Here is a 21,478-nt window from a genome sequence, read left to right as displayed (position 1 = left end):
GTCTTAGGTCTCTCTTTATGTAGTGTTGTGGTGTCTTAGGTCTCTCTTTATGAAGTTTTGTGGTGTCTTAGGTCTCTCTTTATGAAATGTTGTTGTGTCTTAGGTCTCTCTTTATGAAGTGTTGTGGTGTCTCTTGTTGTGATGTGTGTTTTGTACTACAGTTTTATTTTTTATTCCAGCGCCAGTCCCAGTAGAAAGCCTTTTGTCTCTTGGTAGGCCGGCATTGTAAATCAGAATTTGTTCTTAACAGACTTGCCTAGTTTTAAATAAAAGTTCATTAAAAAAATAATAAAACCAATCCCAGCGTTCAGATCAATTAGATGGCCATTCAATGTGACGTAACCCAAGACAAAGAAGTCCTGTTTTCCGGGTGAGGTTAAAGCACGGGTGAGCAGGCAGTAACACAAGGAGGACACCAAATCCAGTCCAGTTATCTGGCTCGTGTCCGACTGTTTCCTAGGAGAAGAGAGGAGGAACATAGAGGAGACATTTAGTGTTTATTCCTCACTATTAACATTAAAACATTTTCATCATAGGCAGAGCTAGAACCACAGTGTGTGGTTGAACATAGATACTAATCTGCCGTCCTGAGCTTCCAAAGTCATGACAGTTCTCTGATGTGACAGGCTAGAGAGACTACTGTCAGTCTGGATTTCCACCACAGGCCAGGATGTCTGCCTATTTAGTCATTGACATGTCCACACTTCCTGGGACAATTCCTCTGATTCACTTCCTTGTTTCAATAAAGAAACGGGTTGCTCAATTTATTACAAAAAAAACAGATTAATCTGTTTAAATAATCAGTTTCCTTCAATCACCAGTCACCACCATAGACAGGGAGATCTGCTTCATAGGAAACACTTTCATCATGTCTCATTTGAACGTGTACAAATGAATGTCACGTTTACACCATAATCTTCTGTCATTCAGGAAGTTCAAACAGAATTGATTGACTCAACCCTTCATCTAACGGTCTGGGCCTTTAGAATAACACCATGTAGGTTATTGTTGTACAGTAATAGTTACTTTGTGGTTTCCTTTCACTAGACATGTTGAAGCCAGGCAGGTAGTGTTGCCTGTAGCTGGTGAGCTGTTCTCCAAGATGGCGCTGGCTCTGACACTCTTTACTCATTACTGGGAGCAGTGTGATGATGGAGGTAATGGCTGTAACATGCACTCACCTCCTCTCTGGGACGGCACAGATCGTCACGTGTGAGATGTCAACATGCCTGGCTATCACTCTCTTAGTATCATACAGGAAGAGACAGTGATATATTGTCTATTTATTTAGGTCTGAGCTTACATGATCGAATATAGTTTCAGTGGCAGGGTTTTCTTCATTTAAAGTAAAAAGGAAGGAAGAGACGGACGCAGCTTCCCTTTGTGAAGATGAAACAACGCACCTGACATGTTTCATAATCCCAGGTGTCAGGTTACAGCGTGTGAACCTGTTCTACATTTAAATGATGTCATGTCTCAAGCTCAAGGAATGTGTGAAACATGTCTGTCACGTTCTGTTTTTTAATCGTGCTCATCTGTAACGCAACTTCCTGCACATGTTGAGAGTAGGTTAGAGTTAATGGTCGATTACAGAGTTAATTAAAATATTGTAATGTACCGAGTCGACCCCTAAATCTGTGACAGATCATCGGTGCCTGTTGAATAAGACACACAGCTAATCCCCATGACCCTGTTTTGATGTTGGCATTACTGTAAATTACCATCATTCTACTCATTGACGTCACATGATCAACCACATCAGACAGTGTCTCCTCTGCTCGGCCAGTTAAAGATGACGGCCATTTCCAAACACACAGGATGCGTCCCAAATGGCACCCTATTCCCTATATAGTGCACTAATACTGACCAGGGCCCATAGTAGGGCACTATGTATTGAATAGGGTGCCGTTTAGGATTTAGAAGGGACCCACTGTATTAATAGTACAGATAAATATATATATTTTTAAATGGTACAACTGTAGCTTGTATTTTTGAATACTGATTCTTTTTCAGGAACAAGAATTTGACTAAAGGATGCATCCTCTTCCACATACAACAGCATACAACAACATACAACACTCATGCATACATAATACAACACTCATACAACAACATACAACACTTATACATCATACAATAACATACAACAACATACAACACTCATGCATACATAATACAACACTCATACAACAACATACAACACTTATACATCATACAATAACATACAACATACAACACTCATACAACACTAACATCAACAGCATTAACATAAACTGTATCTTGTCAAGTGTAAAAAGTAATGCTGCTTGACAACTTCTTTCTCCTGGTGTCTTCCTTGCATCGACAGTAGAGCAAGAACAGAACAACACACACAGAAACACACAAAACAGGTTGTCTGAGACTGTCAGCACCAAAAACATGGACTGTCTGTGTGAACTGAACACGAACACCGTCTGGAATGTATCTGTTGCCTGCCTGCTTATTGTTAACAAGCCAAGGGAGGATTCACCCGAGAGACTTCACCCATAGCAGCGAAACCAGAGGAGCAAAACCTCAAAATGCCCCCAGGCAAAACCAACCTGCAGAAAGAATGGACCAGCACTCTGCCTTTTCAGATTCAATGAAGCAGTGCATTTTGAGATTAATGAGATATGAGTACTTTTGTTGAGGGAGCCTTTTATACTGTAGCCTTCCCAATCACTGTCACACTCTGTCCCAAATGGCACACTTTTCCATTTATAGTGCCCTATGGGTCATGGTCAAAAGAAGTGTTCTATTTGGAATGCACACACTGAACATGGAGTGTTATCTCACTCAGAGAGTAGTGTTATCTCACTCAGAGAGTAGTGTTATCTCACTCAGAGAGTAGTGTTATCTCACTCAGAGAGTAGTGTTATCTCACTCAGAGCATAGTGGTATCTCACCCAGAGCATAGTGGTATCTCACCCAGAGCATAGTGGTATCTCACCCAGAGAGTAGTGTTATCTCACTCAGAGAGTAGTGTTATCTCACTCAGAGAGTAGTGTTATCTCACTCAGAGAGTAGTGTTATCTCACTCAGAGAGTAGTGTTATCTCACTCAGAGCATAGTGGTATCTCACCCAGAGCATAGTGGTATCTCACCCAGAGCATAGTGGTATCTCACCCAGAGAGTAGTGTTATCTCACTCAGAGAGTAGTGTTATCTCACTCAGAGAGTAGTGTTATCTCACTCAGAGAGTAGTGTTATCTCACTCAGAGAGTAGTGTTATCTCACTCAGAGAGTAGTGTTAACTCATTCAGTGAGTAGTGTTATCTCACCCAGAGAGTAGTGTTATCTCACTCAGAGAGTAGTGTTATCTCACCCAGAGAGTAGTGTTATCTCACTCAGAGAGTAGTGTTATCTCACTCAGAGAGTAGTGTTATCTCACTCAGAGAGTAGTGTTATCTCACCCAGAGCATAGTGGTATCTCACCCAGAGAGTAGTGTTATCTCACTCAGAGAGTAGTGTTCTCACCCAGAGAGTAGTGTTATCTCACTCAGAGAGAAGTGTTATCTCACTCAGAGAGAGTGTTATCTCACTCAGAGAGTAGTGTTATCTCACTCAGAGAGTAGTGTTATCTCACTCAGAGAGTAGTGGTATCTCACCCAGAGAGTAGTGTTATCTCACTCAGAGAGTAGTGTTATCTCACCCAGACAGTAGTGTTATCTCACCCAGACAGTAGTGTTATCTCACTCAGAGAGTAGTGTTATCCTGTTCAGAGAGTAGTGTTATCTCATTCAGAGAGTAGTGTTAAATGCACACACTGATCATGGAGTGTTATCTCATTCAGAGAGTAGTGTTATCTCACTCAGAGAGTAGTGTTATCCCATTCAGAGAGTAGTGTTATCCCATTCAGAGAGTAGTGTTATCCCATTCAGAGAGTAGTGTTATCCCATTCAGAGAGTAGTGTTATCCCATTCAGAGAGTAGTGTTATCCCATTCAGAGAGTAGTGTTATCCCATTCAGAGAGTAGTGTTATCTCATTCAGAGAGTAGTGTTATCTCACTCAGAGAGAAGTGTTATCTCACTCAGAGAGTAGTGTTATCTCACTCAGAGAGAAGTGTTATCCCATTCAGAGAGTAGTGTTATCTCACTCAGAGAGTAGTGTTATCCCATTCAGAGAGAAGTGTTATCCCATTCAGAGAGTAGTGTTATCCCATTCAGAGAGTAGTGTTATCCCATTCAGAGAGTAGTGTTATCCCATTCAGAGAGTAGTGTTATCCCATTCAGAGAGTAGTGTTATCCCATTCAGAGAGTAGTGTTATCTCAATTCAGAGAGTAGTGTTATCTCACTCAGAGAGAAGTGTTCTCACTCAGAGAGTAGTGTTATCTCACTCAGAGAGAAGTGTTATCCCATTCAGAGAGTAGTGGTATCCCATTCAGAGAGTAGTGTTATCTCACTCAGAGAGAAGTGTTATCCCATTCAGAGAGAAGTGTTATCCCATTCAGAGAGTAGTGTTATCTCATTCAGAGAGTAGTGTTATCCCATTCAGAGAGAAGTGTTATCCCATTCAGAGAGTAGTGTTATCTCATTCAGAGAGTAATGTTAAATGCACACACTGATCATGGAGAGTTATCTCATTCAGAGAGTAGGTCTGTAGGGTTTAGCAGTGTGAACATCAATGTCTGCCTCTGTAGAGGGAAGTGTTCATGTTATATCGTGGCAGGTGCTAAAAATAGCCAGCCTCTTACTATGTCAGACTGAGTTGTTCTCCAGGGCTTGGAGTAAAGGATCAGGTTGGAAGGGTTTGTCAATTATTATGCAACATTTAAGGATTGGTTTCCTGGACACAGATTATGCTTATTCTTGGATTCAAATGTTTTAGTCCAGGTCCAGGCTTAATCCGTGTCTGGGAAACCAGCCCTACAACATGTTACTGGGTCTTATACTACACAGGAAGTCATTCTACTACATATACTTCATAATGACATATTTGTTTTTTAACACTACAGTTTAAATATAATTAAGCAATAAGGCCCGAGGGGTGTGGTATATGGCCAATATAACACAGCTAAGGGCTGTTCTTAAACATGACGCAACGCGGAGGGCCTGGATACAGCCCTTAGCCGTGGTATATTGGCAAACCCCAAGGTGCCTTATTGCTATTGCTACCAACGTAATCAGAACAGCATAAATACATGTTTGTGATACCCATGGTATATGGTCTGATTTACCACGGCTTTCAGCCAATCAGCATTCAGGGCTTGAACCACCCAGTTTATAATATGTAATAATGTGCACAAAATAAATTCAAAAATGGATTCATTCAGCTATATACTGTAACATTGGACCATACAAGCTATACAATTGACAATAACTTTCTTCTTAAAACAAATTACACTCATTTTCTAAATGCAATTATCAAACATATCAAGTTGTATGTATTGTGAATTAGCCTATGCATTATGCATTGATTGGGTGTTTAATTTAAGATGACTATTTTTTATCTCCTTAGGGGCAATTCATGGGATTCGTTAGTTATATAATCTTACTAGCTAGTTACCTTAAATCACCCTCATGTATATAAACTGCACACATGAGCGCTATAAGACGTCAAGGAAGTCACGTGACTCGCGAGCACTGCAGCTGTGGGCAAGAAAAGTTTTGAGAGGGTGGCAACTGGCAAGAATGACGCGTGTCTGTTTTACAGTAGATCAAACACGCATACGAGCAGTCCAGAGCAAATCCTGATAAATCCATGTAGTCTATGACAATATATAATTTAGAATACCTTATAAAGTCTAACAGTGGATTATTTGTCAGAGGGAACGTGTAAGTAGCCCTTACATGATGGATCACTTGCTGGTTACTGGATAGAAAACATTCCCTCGCGCAAAAGTCCACCTGCGTAATTTTGATTAATGGATTAATGCTTTTTGCGCAAAAAACAATACTCGCTGCTTTTTGGGTGGTTCGAGGGGGTGACCAGCACCACCTCTTGAATGACCCGCTGTGAAGGAATGAGTGATGCCGGACAGAGGATGTAACATCTGGAGTCTGGTGGTACTGTCGGTGTTAGAGATGGGGCTCGGTGCGTCCAGCATCGCCCTCGGGGTGTTCGGCATCATCCGAGTCCGGTCGGTTCACAAGCTGCAGCTGGGGGATGCCTCTCCTATATGGAGCGGAATGTGTGTAAGTCAAATCATTTACATTTGCAATATTATTACCTCTATTGTTAATAGGAGGGAGGGTATAACTTCTTATTTCTATCCAGTTTCTCATCTGTGGACTATGTGGGATGGTGTGTGCAAAGAAGAGGTCAGGATTGATTGTAAGTTGATTTTAATACGACGTATTTAACGTGGGTACACTCTTAGAAAAACAAGTGCTATCTAGTACCTAAAAGGGTTCTTTGGTTCCAGGTATAACCCCTTTCCACTGAGAGTTCTACCTGGAACCCAAAATGTTTCTCCTATGAGGACAGCCAAAGCCAAACTTTTTTTCTAAGAGTTTTTTTTCTAAGAGTGTACAGTGCATGCAGTGCATTGTTGGGGTTACAGCTGGCCAGAAAGGCATTTCAATGTACTTGTGCTTGAAACACACCTGGGGCCAGTGGTGTAAAACACTTCAGTTAAAATACTTTAAGGTACTACTAAAGTCGTTTTTTGGGGTATCTGTATACTTTACTATTTATATTTTTGACTACAGTTATTTCACTACACTCCTAAATAAAACCATGTCATGTTTACTTCTATACATTTTCCCTGACACACAAAAGTAGTTTTTACACTTTGAATGCTTAGCAGGATAGAAACATTTTCAAATTCATGCACTTATCAAGAGAACATCCCTGGTCATCCCTACTGCCTCTGATCTGGCAGACTCACTAAACACACTTGCTGCGTTTGTAATGTCTGAGTGTTGAAGTGTGCCCCTGACTTTCTGTAAATAAAAGAAAAACAAGAAAATTGTGCGGTCTGGCTTGCCTAATATAAGGAATTTGAAACGATTTATACTTTTACTTTTGATACCTAAGTATATTTTTAAAATGACATTTACTGTTGATCCTTAAGTATATTTAAAACCAAATACTTTTAGACTTTTACTCAAGTAGTATTTTACTGGGTGACGCACTTTTACTTGAGTCATTTTCTAATAAGGTATTTTTACTCAAGTATGACAATTGGGTACTTTTTCCACCACTGCCTAGGGCCAGCTGCATAAGGAACAGAAGCGGTCACTTAGGCCCCCAGGCCGCTAGAGAGCTCAGTCAGGATCTCAACTTACTGTTGACAGTTAACTTTACAATAGTAGAATACACAAGGTGAAGTTCAACATGTGGTTGTGCATCAGCAGTTTTGCTCTTGTTTTGTCAGTCACTGACAGTCACTCAATTAGCCGTGTCAGCTAAACATTTTTAGATTGGTAAATTAGTCTAGCCAGCCATCTAAACATATAGTAATAATGCCTGAATACCAACCAGGCATGCAGGGCACGTGCCCAGTGGCAAAATCATTGCAAAATGTGTAGAACTGTATGAAATTAACTTTTAAACTGCAAAACTGTCTCTCCATCCTAAGGCAAAATGTGTAGAATTGCAAAAAATGTGCTTTAAATCTCTCTTCAGATGATCCTATTTTCAGCCTGCTGTATCTGTGGGTTGATCAGTGGGATCCTAAACTTCCAGTTTGTGCGTGTGGTGGCAAAGCGTCCCGATGCCCTGCCGTCCCTCTACCTGGCCATCATGGTGCTGGCCTGCCTGGGCATCGGAGTGTCCATCCTGTTTACCTGGCTCACCTGTCGTCTGGCCAGCAGCGAACAGCAGAGGATGTACCTGGAGAGAGAGCTGTCCCTGCACCATTCCCATGAGATGAGTGAAAAGGTCAGCTCAGATAAAACATGAACGGAAAACTCAATAATAATATAGAATTGGACAGAGTGAATGGCCTGTCATTTCTGTCACTATGTATTTCTAAAGCAGTGGTTGCCAACTCCGGTCCTCCAGTACCCTCAACTCCGGTCCTCCAGTACCCTCAACGCTACACATTATTATTGTAGCCCAGACAAGAACACCTGATTCATGTTTGTCCGGGGCTACAAGAAACATGTGTCCTGACGGGGGTACTGGAGGACTGGAGTTGGGAACCACTGTTCTGAAGAGGGATATGAATGCACCACAGGAGGATGGTGGAACCTTACTTGGGGAGGATGGGCTCATGGTAATGACTGGAGCAAAATGAGTGGAATGTTATAAAATGCATCAAACTCATGTTTTCCATGTGTGCATGCATCTGCTCCGTTCCAGACATTATAATGAGCCGTCCTCCCCTCGGCAGCCTCCACTGGAGAGAACCTATCTTTAGTCTCTGCATATGACTGTCTGCTAACTAAAATGATCAAAAGTCCTAATTGAGAAGCTCGTATAACCCTGCTGTACTACTGTTTATTCCAGGAGTTGGCTGAGAGATCTGAGAGAGCAGCCAGCATTCCCCAGATCTCCTTCAATGGAAAGTCCTCACCTCCATTGTCATTAGGCTGAAGCCCAGCTGTGTTACTGTATTCAAAGCATCATGGAGACAATGTTGGTTTCATTCAACACCAACGGTCACAGGGGACGTGATCTCTTGCAATGAACTAATACACAAAGGATTCAACATACGGCAACACTATGAGAAGGCGCTGTGAGATTTGACAATCGGCTTACTAGTGACGATGTAGGCTGAATGATGCACCTGGATAGTCCCCAGACATGGATTCGGGGGACATGGAAACAGCAGGTAGAGGGCACAAAGCTATGGCACATCCAAAGGCTCAAAAAGATCAACGAAACCACTTGAGATTGTCAGTGTTGAGATGAGGAAAGACATAACTGCTTCAGGGTTTGACTGGTCATAGAGATCATGTCATACAGTGTTGATATGAGGAAAGACATAACTGCTTCAGGGTTTGACTGGTCATAGAGATCATGTCATACAGTGTTGAGATGAGGAAAGACATAACTGCTTCAGGGTTTGACTGGTCATAGAGATCATGTCATACAGTGTTGAGATGAGGAAAGACATAACTGCTTCAGGGTTTGACTGGTCATAGAGATCATGTCATACAGTGGAAGTTGTTTCCAGTACTATTATTTATTTGAATGATTATTTATGTATTTATTATTTAAATATATGTTTGTTTATTCATAAGCATGAAAATATAATAAAATCCCATCTGTGATAGGTTTTTACAATTTAGAGCATTATAATGAATGAATGGTTTAATGAGGTTGATGGATGACGAGTACGACGTGGTCCTTCTGTAGCTCAGTTGGTAGAGCATGGCGCTTGTAACGCCAGGGTAGTGGGTTCGATTCCCGACCACCCATGAGAATGTATGCACACATGACTGTAAGTGCTTTGGATAAAAGCGTCTGCTAAATGGCATATATTATGATGAATGATGATGACTACAATGGATGATGATTAATGATGATGATGGATGATGATGGTGACTACGATGAATGATGACTATGGTGGATGATGTTGATGTTGATGACTTTATTGTATCCATTAATTAATTCTATATGCATTAGAATATTTTGCAGTAGACCACAACCAGTAGGAAGCAGTAGTGATAGTTATATTCCCCCACTAGAGGGAGCCCTCTATCTCCTTTTAACTTAATCTATGTACCAAACGGCTCCCTATTCCCTATATAGTGCACTACTTTTGACCAGAGTCCTATGGTCAATAGTGGTGCACTATATAAAGAATTGGGACTCAGGGTTGAATCTTTTAGTCGAACATTTGAACAGAATAATAAATATGTAAAGTTATGGATAAATGAGCAGAGTGTTGCTGACAGATTGAAATTGTAGTCCTACTTCCTGTGTATCCCTGAGCAAAGCCCATAACCTGAAAATATCCAGTCCTATTTATGGGAATGCTGTCCAGAGAAGATAAGCAGAGTATGGAAGGACAAGGAAAAACATTCCATGAATTTACATTCATGTATTCTCTTACCGACTCCCTCAACCCTTGCAAAGTAAGAATACAGATTATGGGTTACGTCCCAAATGACACCCTATTCCCTACACAGTGCATTACTTTTGACCAGGGCCCATAGGGAGGGTGCCATTTGGGACACGGAGAGACTGTATCCCAGGAAGCTGTGAGAACCACCAGAACTTCCTGTAAAGTGAAACCTGGTCCTTCCATGGCCACCCCTCCTCTCATGGGGACATTGGACAGGGTAAGACCTCCTAAACAAAGCTCCCTTCAAGGTCCTCACCCATTTCTCTGTCCCAGAAATCTGTTGCCACAGTGAACCAGGTGGGGGTGTGGCAGACTGACTTCTAGGTTTTTACTCTTTCCCCTTTTTGGTGAAAAACTTCAAAATGCTGTTTCACCTGGCCTAGTCCTAACTGAATGACTGGCTGTTTCACCTGGCTCTAGTCCTGACTGACTGACTGTTTCACCTGGCCTAGTCCTAACTGAATGACTGGCTGTTTCACCTGGCTCTAGTCCTGACTGACTGACTGTTTCACCTGACTCCAATTCTAGCCAGCTAACTGACTGACTGACTGTTTCACCTGGCTCTAGTCCCAGCCAGCTAACTGACTGACTGACTGTTTCACCTGGCTCTAGTCCCAGCCAGATAACTAACTGACTGTTTCACCTTGCTCTAGTCCTGACTGGCTGACTGTTTCGCCTGGCTCTAGTCCTGACCAGTTAACTGACTGATTGACTGGCTGATTGGTTGACTGGCTGGCTGACTGACCGACTGACCGATTGACTCACTAGCTGACTGACTAACTTACTGACTGGCTGACTGACTAAATAACTGACTGGCTGACTGACTGACTGACTGGCTGGCTGACTGTATCACCTGGCTCTACTCCTGGCAAGCTAACTGACTGACTGGCTGACTAACTGACCCGCTGCCTCACTGGCTGAGTGACTGGCTGACTAATTGGCTGACAGACTGGCTGACTGGCTGCCTCACTAACTGGCTGACTGACTAACTGACTGGCTGACTGGCTGCCTAACTGACAAACTGACAAACTGACTGCCAATAACAACTTATTTGATTATTCATTGGTATTTGTTTTCCCTTCATGAGAGACTTCAGGGGAAGAGCTCAGACAGACATATACCATCTCTGATGTTTTCAGGGAATGTTGAGTGAGAAGTACAGTGATGGATCAGTGGATGTGTTCAAATGACACCCTATTCCCTTTGTAGTGCTCTACTTTTGACCAGGACCCATAGGGCTCACAGGACCCATTGGGCATATGTAGGGAGCCATTTGAGAGCTACACGATGTTGCCCCGGTGGTGAGGTCCATACTGTACTGTATGACTGTCTGTCTGCCTATGTGTTTATCTGTCTGTCTGCCACTGTATCTGTCTGTGTGTGTGTGTGTCTGTCTGTCTGACTGTCTATAAGTCTGTCTGCCTATGTGTCTTTCTGCCTATGTGTCTGTCTGTCTGCCTGTTTCTGTTTGTCTGCCTCTGTGTCTGGCTGTCTGCCTGTGTCTGTCTGACTCTGTCTATCTGTCTTTCTGCCTGTGTGTCTGTCTGCCTTTTTCTGTTTGTCTGCCTGTGTCTGTCTGACTCTGTCTATCTGTCTGGCTGACTATGTTTCTGTCTGTCTGGCTGCCTGCCTGCCTGTCTGTCTGCCTGCCTGCCTGCCTGTCTCAGAAGGGAGTGTCTGATGATATATGACTGAAGATTAATCCTGGAGCCACAGAAAGAGCCAGCCCCCACAATATTTGGGAGGTGATTTGTACACTGAGCAGACTGAGTAAAGGTCCCAAATGGCACCCTATTCCCTACATAGTGCATGGTTCCCAATGGGCCCTGGTCAAAAGTAGTGCACTAAAAAGGGAATAGGGTGTCATTTGGGATGCATCCTGAGTGTGTTTGTGTGAGTGTTGTTATTTCTGCACTGAATGTCAATGTAGATTTTTTTTAGGTGAACAACAGACATCCCACAGGTTCAGCCACAAGTGTTCTGTGATCATACAGGTCTCATTTTACACTCCGTGCTTGACTTGGACTGAAATACGGGCCACTACTCATTAAGGGTGCTGGTAGCGTTTATATGTAGGTGCAATACTTCTGAGGTTATATTCAACAGGAGGAAGAGGAACACAAGCAGAATAACATTAGAGGTGCCTGTACTTAGTTCCAGTGAGTTCCTGCCATTATCAAGTACTGTTTACACCTGATATTTACTTCTATCATCACTTATATACAGTACTGGACATATATGTGGTATCATGTTGATTACATAACTCATGTTTTTTTGTCCTTTGGTTAATATTGTACTATCGACTATAGTATTCTTTCAGTTGTGTGAGAGCGAACAGAAGATTTTGGTCTGGGAATTAAACTGCAGTACACTGTCAATCCAAGGGGTGGCACTATCCTATTGTGAGTAAAACTATTTCTATCCAACATCCCCATACATCACAAGCTGCCCTTAATATACACAGCTGACATGTGCTGTTTCCATTGTATACCACAGGGATTGATGGGGTTTGATTGAGAAAGAGTCTATCCCATCATGACTTGTAGTCCAAGAAAAGGGCAGGGTTTATTCATAAAGTAGAGGGCATGACCAGAACCAGTAAAACGTTTGGACACACCTACTCATTCCAGTGTCTTTTATTTATTTTTACGGAATCGTGTATTAACCAAAAAGTGTTAAACAAATCAAAATATATTTTCGATTTGAGATTCTTCACCCTTTGTCTTAATGAGAGTGTAATGAACTTCGTCTGCTGTTAGAAGAGAGGCAGACCGAAATGCAGCGTGTAGGTTACTCATGACTTTTAATGAAGCTATACGGTACATGAAATAACGGAAGAAGAAAACAACAAACGAATGAAACAAAATACAGCCTATCTGGTGACTAACACTAAGACAGGTACAATCACCCACGAAATACAACGCGCACTCAAGCTACCTAAATACGGTTCCCAATCCGAGACAACTAGAATCAGATGACTCCAATTAGGAATCGCCTCAGGCAGCCAAACCTAACTAGACACACCCCTAATAATATACACTCCCAATTAATACAAACCCCAATACGAAATACAACATATAAACCCATGTCACACCCTGGCCTACCCAAACATCTAACAAAAATATATAATAATAATATAATAATAATATATGCCATTTAGCAGACGCTTTTATCCAAAGCGACTTACAGTCATGTGTGCATACATTCTACGTATGGGTGGTCCCGGGGATCGAACCCACTACCCTGGCATTACAAGCGCCATGCTCTACCAAGGCGTGACAGGCGTGACAGAGAGCGTGACAGAGAGCGTTGCACACACCTATTGGCATTCTCTCAACCAGCTTCATGGAATTAATTTCATATAACAGGTGTGCCTTGTTAAAGGTTCATTTGTGGAATTTCTTTCCTTCTTAATGTGTTTGAGCCAATCCGTTTTGTTGTGACAAGGTAGGGTGGTATACAGAAGATAGACCTATTTGGTAAAATACCAAGTCCATATTATGGCAAGAACAGCTCAAATTAGCAAAGAGAAATGACAGTCCATCATTAAATCAAATCAAAGGTTATTTGTCACATGTCCCGAATACAACCTTACAGTGAAATGCTTACTTACAGGCTCTAACCAATAGTGCAAAAAAAGGTATTAGGTGAACAATCGGTAGGTAAAGAAATAAAATAACAGTAAAAAGACAGGCTATATACAATAGCGAGGCTATAAAAGTAGCGAGGCTACATACAGACACCGGTTAGTCAGGCTGATTGAGGTAGTATGTACATGTAGATATGGTTAAAGTGACTATGCATATAAGATAAACAGAGAGTAGCAACAGCATAAAAGAGGGGTTGGCGGGTGGTGGGTGGCAGGACACAATGCAAATAGTCCGGGTAGCCATGTGATTCCCTGTTCAGGAGTCTTATGGCTTGGGGGTAAAAACTGTTGAGAAGCTATTTTGTCCTAAACTTAGCACTCCGGTACCGCTTGCCATGCGGTACTAGAGAGAACATTCTATGACTGCCAATGTACAGGAGCACTGGTTTAGACGGCCCAATTGAGGTAGTATGTACATGAATGTATAGTTAAAGTGACTATGCATATATGATAAACAGAGAGTAGCAGCAGCATAAAAAGAGGGGTTGGGGGGGCACACAATACAAATAGTCCAGGTAGCCATTTGATTCCCTGTTCAGGAGTCTTATGGCTTGGGGGTAAAAACTTTTGAGAAGCTATTTTGTCCTAAACTTAGCACTCCGGTACCGCTTGCCATGTGATAGTAGAGAGAACATTCTATGACTGGGGTGGCTGGGGTCTTTGAACATTCTTAGGGACTTCCTCTGACATCGCCTGGTGTAGAGGTCCTGGATGTCAAGCAGCTCAGCCCCAGTGATGTACTGGACTGTACGCACTACCCTCTGTAGTGCCTTGCGATCAGAGACCGAGCAATTGCCGTACCAGGCAGTGATGCGACCATGCTCTCAATATTGCAGCTGTAGAACCTTTTGAGGATCTCAGGACCCATGCCAAATCATTTTAGTTTCCTGAGGGGAATAGGCTTTGTCGTGCCCTTTTCACAACTGTCTTGGTGTGTTTGGACCATTCTAGTTTGTTGTTGATGTGGACACCAAGGAACTTGAAGCTCTCAACCTGCTCCACTACAGCCCTGTCAATGAGAATGGGGGCATGCTCGGTCCTCCTTTTCCTGTAGTCCACAATAATCTCCTTAGTCTTGGTTATGTTGAGGGATAGGTTGTTATTCTGGCACCACCCGGCCAGGTCTCTGACCTCCTCCCTATAGGCTGTTTCATAGTTATCGGTGATCAGGCCTACCACTGTTGTGTCGTTTGCAAACTTAATGATGGTGTTGGAGCCGTGCCTGGCCATGCAGTCATGGGTGAACAGGGAGTACAGGAGGGGACTGAGCACGCACCCCTGGGGAGCTCCAGTGTTGAGGATCAGCGTGGAAGATGTGTTGCTACCTACCCTCACCACCTGGGGGCGGCCCGTCAGGAAGTCCAGGATCCAGTTGCAGATGTAGGTGTTTAGTCTCAGGATCCTTAGCTTAGTGATGCGCTTTGAGGGTACTATGGTGTTGAACTGTAGTCAATGAATAGAATTCTCACATAAGTGTTCCTTTTGTCCAGGTGGGAAATGGCAGTGTGGAGATTGCATCATCTATGGATCTGTTTGGGCGGTATGCAAATTGGAGTAGGTCTAGGGTTTCTGGGATAATGGTGTTGATGTGAGCCATTACCAACCTTTCAAAGCACTTCATGGCTACGGGCGTGAGTGCTACGGGTCTGTAGTTATTTGGGCAGGTTGCCTTTGTGTACTTGGGCACAGGGACTATGGTGGTCTGCTTGAAACATGTTGGTGTTACAGACTCAATCAGGGACATGTTGAAAATGTCAGTGAAGACACCTGCCAGTTGGCCAGCACATGCCTGGAGCAAACATCCTGGAAATCCGTCTGGCCCTGCAGCCTTGTGTATGTTGACCTGTTTAAAGGTCTTACTCACGTTGGCTATGGAGAGCGTGATCACACAGTCGTCCGGAACAGCTGATGCTCTCATGCATGCCTCAGTGTTGCTTGCCTCGAAGCAAGCATATAAGTGATTTAGCTCGTTTGGTAGGCTCGTGTCACTGGGCGGCTCGTGGCTGTGCTTCCCTTTGTAGTTTGTAATAGTTTGCAAGCCCTGCCACATCCGACGAGATGAGCCAGTGTAGTATGATTCAATCTTAGCCCTGTATTGACACTTTGCCTGTTTGATGGTTGACGGCATAGCAGGACTTCTTGTAAGCTTCCGGGTTAGAGTCCTGCACCTTGAAAGCGGCAGCTTTACCCTTTAGATCAGTGAGAATGTTGCCTGTAATCCATGGCTTCTGGTTGGGGTATGTACGTACAGTGACTGTGGGGACGACGTCCTCAATGCACTTATTGATAAAGCCAGTGACTGATGTGGTGTATTCCTCAATGTCATCGGAAGAATCCCGGAACATGTTCCAGTCTGTGCTAGCAAAACAGTCCTGTAGTTTAGCACCTGCTTCATGTCACCACTTTTTTATAGACCGAGTCACTGATGCGTCCTGCTTTAATTTGAGCTTGTAAGCAGGAATCATAGAGTTGTGGTCGGATTTACCAAATGGAGGGTGAGGGAGAGCTTTGTAAGCGTCTCTGTGTGTAGAGTACAGGTGATCTAGATTTTTTTTCCCATCTCGTAGCACATGGAAATTTGGTAGAACTGATATGTTTCCCTACATTAAAGTCTCCAGCCAATAGGCTGAGTGAGTGGTTTTCTGTTTGATTATTTCCTTATAAGCTGACTGACTGCTGTCTTAGTGCCAGCATCTATCTATGGTGGTAAATAAACAGTCACAAAAAGTATAGCTGAAAACTCTCTAGGCAAGTAGTGTGGCCTGCAATTTATCACAATATGCTGTACTTCAGGCGAGCAAAATCTAGAGACTTCCTTAGATTTCGTGCACCAGCTGTTGTTTACAAATATGCACAGCTCGTCATTCAGCCACGATTCCATGAAACATTGGATATTACAGTTTTTGATGTCACGTTGGTAGGGTATTCGTGATCATACCTCGTCTATTTTATTGTCCAATGATTGCACATTGGCGAGTAGTATTGACGTTAACAGCAGCTTTCCCAGTCGCCTTCTCCAGGTCCTGACCAGGCATCCGGATCTTTGTCCTCTGTACCTTTGTCGCTCCCTCTTGCAAATAACGGGATGTTGGCCCTGTCGGGTGTTTGAAGAATGTCCTGTGCATCTTGCTTGTTGAAGAAAAATCTTTGTCTAATCCGAGGTGAGTGATCACTGTCCTGATATCCAGAAGCTCTTTGTCTAACCGGAGGTGAGTGATCGCTGTCCTGATATCCAGAAGCTCTTTGTCTAATCCGAGGTGAGTGATCGCTGTCCTGATATCCAGAAGCTCTTTGTCTAATCCGAGGTGAGTGATCGCTGTCCTGATATCCAGAAGCTCTTTGTCTAATCCGAGGTGAGTGATCGCTGTCCTGATATCCAGAGGCTCTTTGTCTAATCCGAGGTGAGTGATCGCTGTCCTGATATCCAGAAGCTCTTTGTCTAATCCGAGGTGAATGATCGCTGTCCTGATATCCAGAGGCTCTTTGTCTAATCCGAGGTGAGTGATCGCTGTCCTGATATCCAGAAGCTATTTGTCTAATCCGAGGTGAATGATCGCTGTCCTGATATCCAGAAGCTCTTTGTCTAATCCGAGGTGAGTGATCGCTGTCCTGATATCCAGAAGCTCTTTGTCTAATCCGAGGGGAGTGATCGCTGTCATGATATCCAGAGGCTCTTTGTCTAATCCGAGGTGAGTGATCGCTGTCCTGATATCCAGAGGCTCTTTTTTGCCATAAGATACGGTTGCAGAAACATTATGTACAAAATAAGTTACAAATTAATTAGGTCAGTCAATCAGGAAAGTGTAAAGAACTTTGAAAGTTTCCTCAAGTGTAGTCACAAAAACCATCAAGTACAATGATGAAACTGGCTCTTATGAGGACTGCCACAGGAAAGGAAGATCCAGAGTTACCTCTGCAGCAGAGGATAGAGTTAACTGCACTTCAGAAATTTCAGCCAAATAAATGCTTCACAGAGTTCAAGTAACAGACACATCTTAACAACTGTTCAGAGGAGACTGCGTGAATCAGGCCTTCATGGTCAAATTGCTGCAAATAAACCACTACTAAAGGACACCAATAAGAAGAACATACTTGGTTGGGCCAAGAAACACAAGCAATGGACATTAGACCGGTGGAAATCTGTCCTTTGGTCTGATAAATCCAAATTTTCGATTTTTGGTTCCAATCTCCATTTCTTTGTGAGACGCAGAGTAAATTTGTAAGTCGCTCTGGATAAGAGCGTCTGCTAAATGACTTAAATGTAAATGTAAATGTGAACGGATTATCTCTGCATATGTGGTTCCCACGTCAAGCATGGAGAAGGAGGTGTGATGGTGTGGGGGTGCTTTTAATGGCACAATTAAACAGCATGGCTACCCCATAATTATGCAGTGATATTCCATCCCATCTGGTTTGCGCTTTGTGCGACTATCATTTGTTTTTCAACAGGCCAATGACCCAACACACCTCCAGGCTGTGTAAGGGCTATTTGACCAAGAAGGAGAGTGATGGAGTGCTGCATCAGATGACCTGGCCTCCACAATCACACGACCTCAACCCATTTGACATGGTTTGGGATGAGTTGGACCGCAGAGTGAAGGAAAAGCAGCCAATAAGTGCTCAGCATATGTGGGAACTCCTTCAAGACCGTTGGAAAAGGATTCTAGATGAAGCTGGTTGAGAGAATGCCAAGACTGTGTAACCTCTTAGTCCGCCCCATCCCGCATGCGGGATCGTGACTACAGCCTCAAGCTCATTACCATAACGCAACGTTAGCGATTTCTAAAAATCGCAAATGAAATGAAATAAATATGCCTGCTCTCAAGCTTATCCTTTTCTTAACAATCCTGTCGTCTCAGATTTTCAAAATATGCTTTAGAACCAGAGAAAATCAATAATTTGTGTAAGAGTGGTGATAGCTAGCTTAGCATTTAGCGTTAGCATTTAGCACGCAACATATTCACAAAAACCAGCAAAGTGATCAAATAAAATAATTTACCTTTGAAGAACTTCAGATGTTTCAATGAGGAGACTCTCAGTTACATAGCAGATGTTGTTATGCAGGTGAATGAGGACCCAAAAGCGACTTGGCGAAAACAGAGTCTTTATTCCAGTAAAGGATAAAAGCAGTACTCCTGGACAATCAAAGCAGAAAACAAAACATGAAAAAACTTAAATCCACTCGTAGTGACGAGGACAGACTGGAGACTCGACCATTAACTGCAGGTTGCCTCGGGAAGGCACCGACCGTAGCAGACTCAGACACCTGCTCACACGCAGCATCTGAAGGAGACAAGACACGACAGGGCGAGACAATGACACAGCACAGCGAACATCATACAAGGATCCGACAGGACAGAAATGGAAAACAAGGGGAGAAATAGGGACTCTAATCAGAGGACAAGATAGGGGACAGGTGTGAAAAGACTAAATGAGTGAGTAGGAGAATGAGGAACAGCTGGGAGCAGGAACGGAACGATAGAGAGAGGAGAGAGAGGGAGGGGGTGAGAGAGGGATAGAAAAAGGGAACGAACCTAATAAGACCAGCAGGGGGAAACGAACAGAAGGGAAAGCATAATGACAAGACAATATAAGACAAAACATGACAGATGTCCAGTTTTTCCTGAAAGAATCTTGTGTAGGACACAACGTTCCGTTTTGTTACTATGCATTTGGCTACCGAAACTAACCGAAAATTCAGTCACCTACACATCAAACTTTTTTCCGAATTAACTCCATAATATCGACTGAAACATGGAAAACGTTGTTTGAATCAATCCTCAAGGTGTTTTGTCATATATCTCTTCATTGAAATGCCAGTCCTAGAAGCCTGCATTCTTCTCTGATTCGGATGGAAAAATACTGGTAGGTGACTTTTGCGCACCAATTTCCACACAGACACAGTGCGGGACCCCTGGTAAATGTAGTCTCTTACGGTCAATCTTCCAATGATATGCCTACAAATACGTCACAATGCTGCAGACACCTTGGGGAAACGCTAGAAAGTGTCCGTTCATTCCTGTCGCATTCACAGCCATATAAGGCGATCATGGAAAACGTACCCTCAAAAATCCTGTTCATTTCCTGGTCGCTCAAACATCTTGGTTTTGCCTGTAGCTTTAGTTCTAAGGCACTCACAGTGAAAATCTTTGCAGTTCTGGAAACGTCAGAGTGTCTTCTTTCCAAAACTATCAATTCCAAGCATAGTCGAGCATCTTTTTGTGACAAAATATTGCGCTTAAAACGGGCACGTGTTTTTATCCAAAAATGAAATACTGCCCCTATAGGACTAACAGGGTAAAGCTGTCATCAAGGCAAAGGGTGGCTACTTTGAAGATACTAAAATGCAAAATATGTTTTGATTTGTTTAACACTTTTTTGGTTACTACATGATTCCATATTTGTTATTTCATAATTTTGATATCTTCACTATTATTCTACAATGTAGAAAATAGTCCAAATAAAGAAAAACCCTTGAATGAGTAGGTGACTGGTGCTGTATGTTGTGGTATCAAAAGACGAGGAACTGATTGGAACATGCACTTTGTGTTCCTGTCTATTCAGTCTGAATGAGCTCTTTATGTCTGTGTTGATAAAAAGAGGTCAAAGGCATGAGAACAGTATCCCGTGTCTAATGCCATGTTATTTTGGATTGTCCTTTGCTATTATTTCCTGTTTTCCTTTCTCTCCTAGTAATCCACTGCCTCTCCATTTGCTCGCTGTAAGAAGTTTTAATCTGCAAACTCATAGAGATTAATGGTTCTTCATAATCTTTTGGAATTTGTGGGTTTACTAGAGTCTAGACAAAACTACATTTTCACTACAGTTCATTTCAGCCAACCTGGGAAGAAGAATGTTGCCAGAGGGTGTAGTTCTGGTTTAAAGGGGCAATCTGGGATTGGTACATCCGTATTTTAACTTTTACATTAATGATGTATAGTCTTTGCTTCTCTTATGAGTCCATTAACAGCCTGTAACTAACACCTCGAAAATGTACCAAATCCATTTATTACTAACAAGAAAATATACCTCCAAAACCGCTATCTGTCCAATAACACACCCATAACATTGCAGGAAGACAGGATTCTGATGTGTGGCACCCGATTCCCAATATAGGGCACCCTATTGCCAATATAGTGTACTACTTTTGACAAGAGACTTATGGGCCCTAGTCAAAAGTAGTGCACTATATAGGGAATATAGTTATATGGGCCCTAGTCAAAAGTAGTGCACTATATAGGGAATAGGGTTCTATGGGCCCCTGACAAAAATAGTGCATTATATATAGGGAATATGGTGCCATTTGGGACACAGACCTGTTGTATACAGAGGGGTTCTGCTTGTTAGTATGTGTAACCAGAGTCCTTGGCCTCTCGAAGCCTGATTACCGTCTTTGAGCTTGAGTTTCAGAGGCTGACGTCTCTAAGAGACATCCACAAATCACAGTTCTGAACAGAAGCATTCTTCTGTCCTCTGGGGTATACGGGGCTTCGTCTGGTTCCCCTCTGTGATATATGCTGAGGCCAAGAAGTCATGTAGCTATTAATTTATTAGCCCCTTGATTTATGTACACTATAAAAACACTGGTAGTGTCTGCCCCATCCCTCCACCCCCATCCCTCCATCCCTCCATCCCTCTATTCCTCCATCCCTCCACCCCCATCCCTCCATCCCTCTATTCCTCCATCCCTCCATCCCTCCACCCCCATCCCTCCATCTCTCCCCACTCCTCCTCTGTGTACATTATAAAAGCACCAGTAGTGTCTACCCCATCCCTCCATCCCTCTATTCCTCCATCTCTCCATCCCTCCACCCCCATCCCTCCATCTCTCCCCACTCCTCCTCTGTGTACA

The 21,478-nt window shown here is 42.9% G+C and overlaps 1 protein-coding gene across 1 annotated transcript; it reads left to right on the top strand.

Moving 5' to 3' along the window:
• The first annotated feature begins 5,812 nt into the window (after positions 1–5,812).
• LOC124006480 (transmembrane protein 196-like) lies at positions 5,813–9,229 on the top strand. The gene is made up of 4 exons (XM_046316522.1): positions 5,813–6,153; positions 6,236–6,292; positions 7,589–7,843; positions 8,414–9,229. Exons 1-4 carry the CDS (start codon positions 5,989–5,991, stop codon positions 8,498–8,500), a joined length of 564 nt encoding a protein of 187 aa, XP_046172478.1. The 5' UTR covers positions 5,813–5,988; the 3' UTR covers positions 8,501–9,229.
• Positions 9,230–21,478: the final 12,249 nt, after the last annotated feature.

Source organism: Oncorhynchus gorbuscha, linkage group LG19 (assembly GCF_021184085.1).
Source record: "Oncorhynchus gorbuscha isolate QuinsamMale2020 ecotype Even-year linkage group LG19, OgorEven_v1.0, whole genome shotgun sequence".
In the NCBI taxonomy this organism is placed as follows: domain Eukaryota; kingdom Metazoa; phylum Chordata; class Actinopteri; order Salmoniformes; family Salmonidae; genus Oncorhynchus; species Oncorhynchus gorbuscha.
Note: the sequence above shows the minus strand (reverse complement) of the source record. Positions and strands in the feature narration are given on the sequence as shown.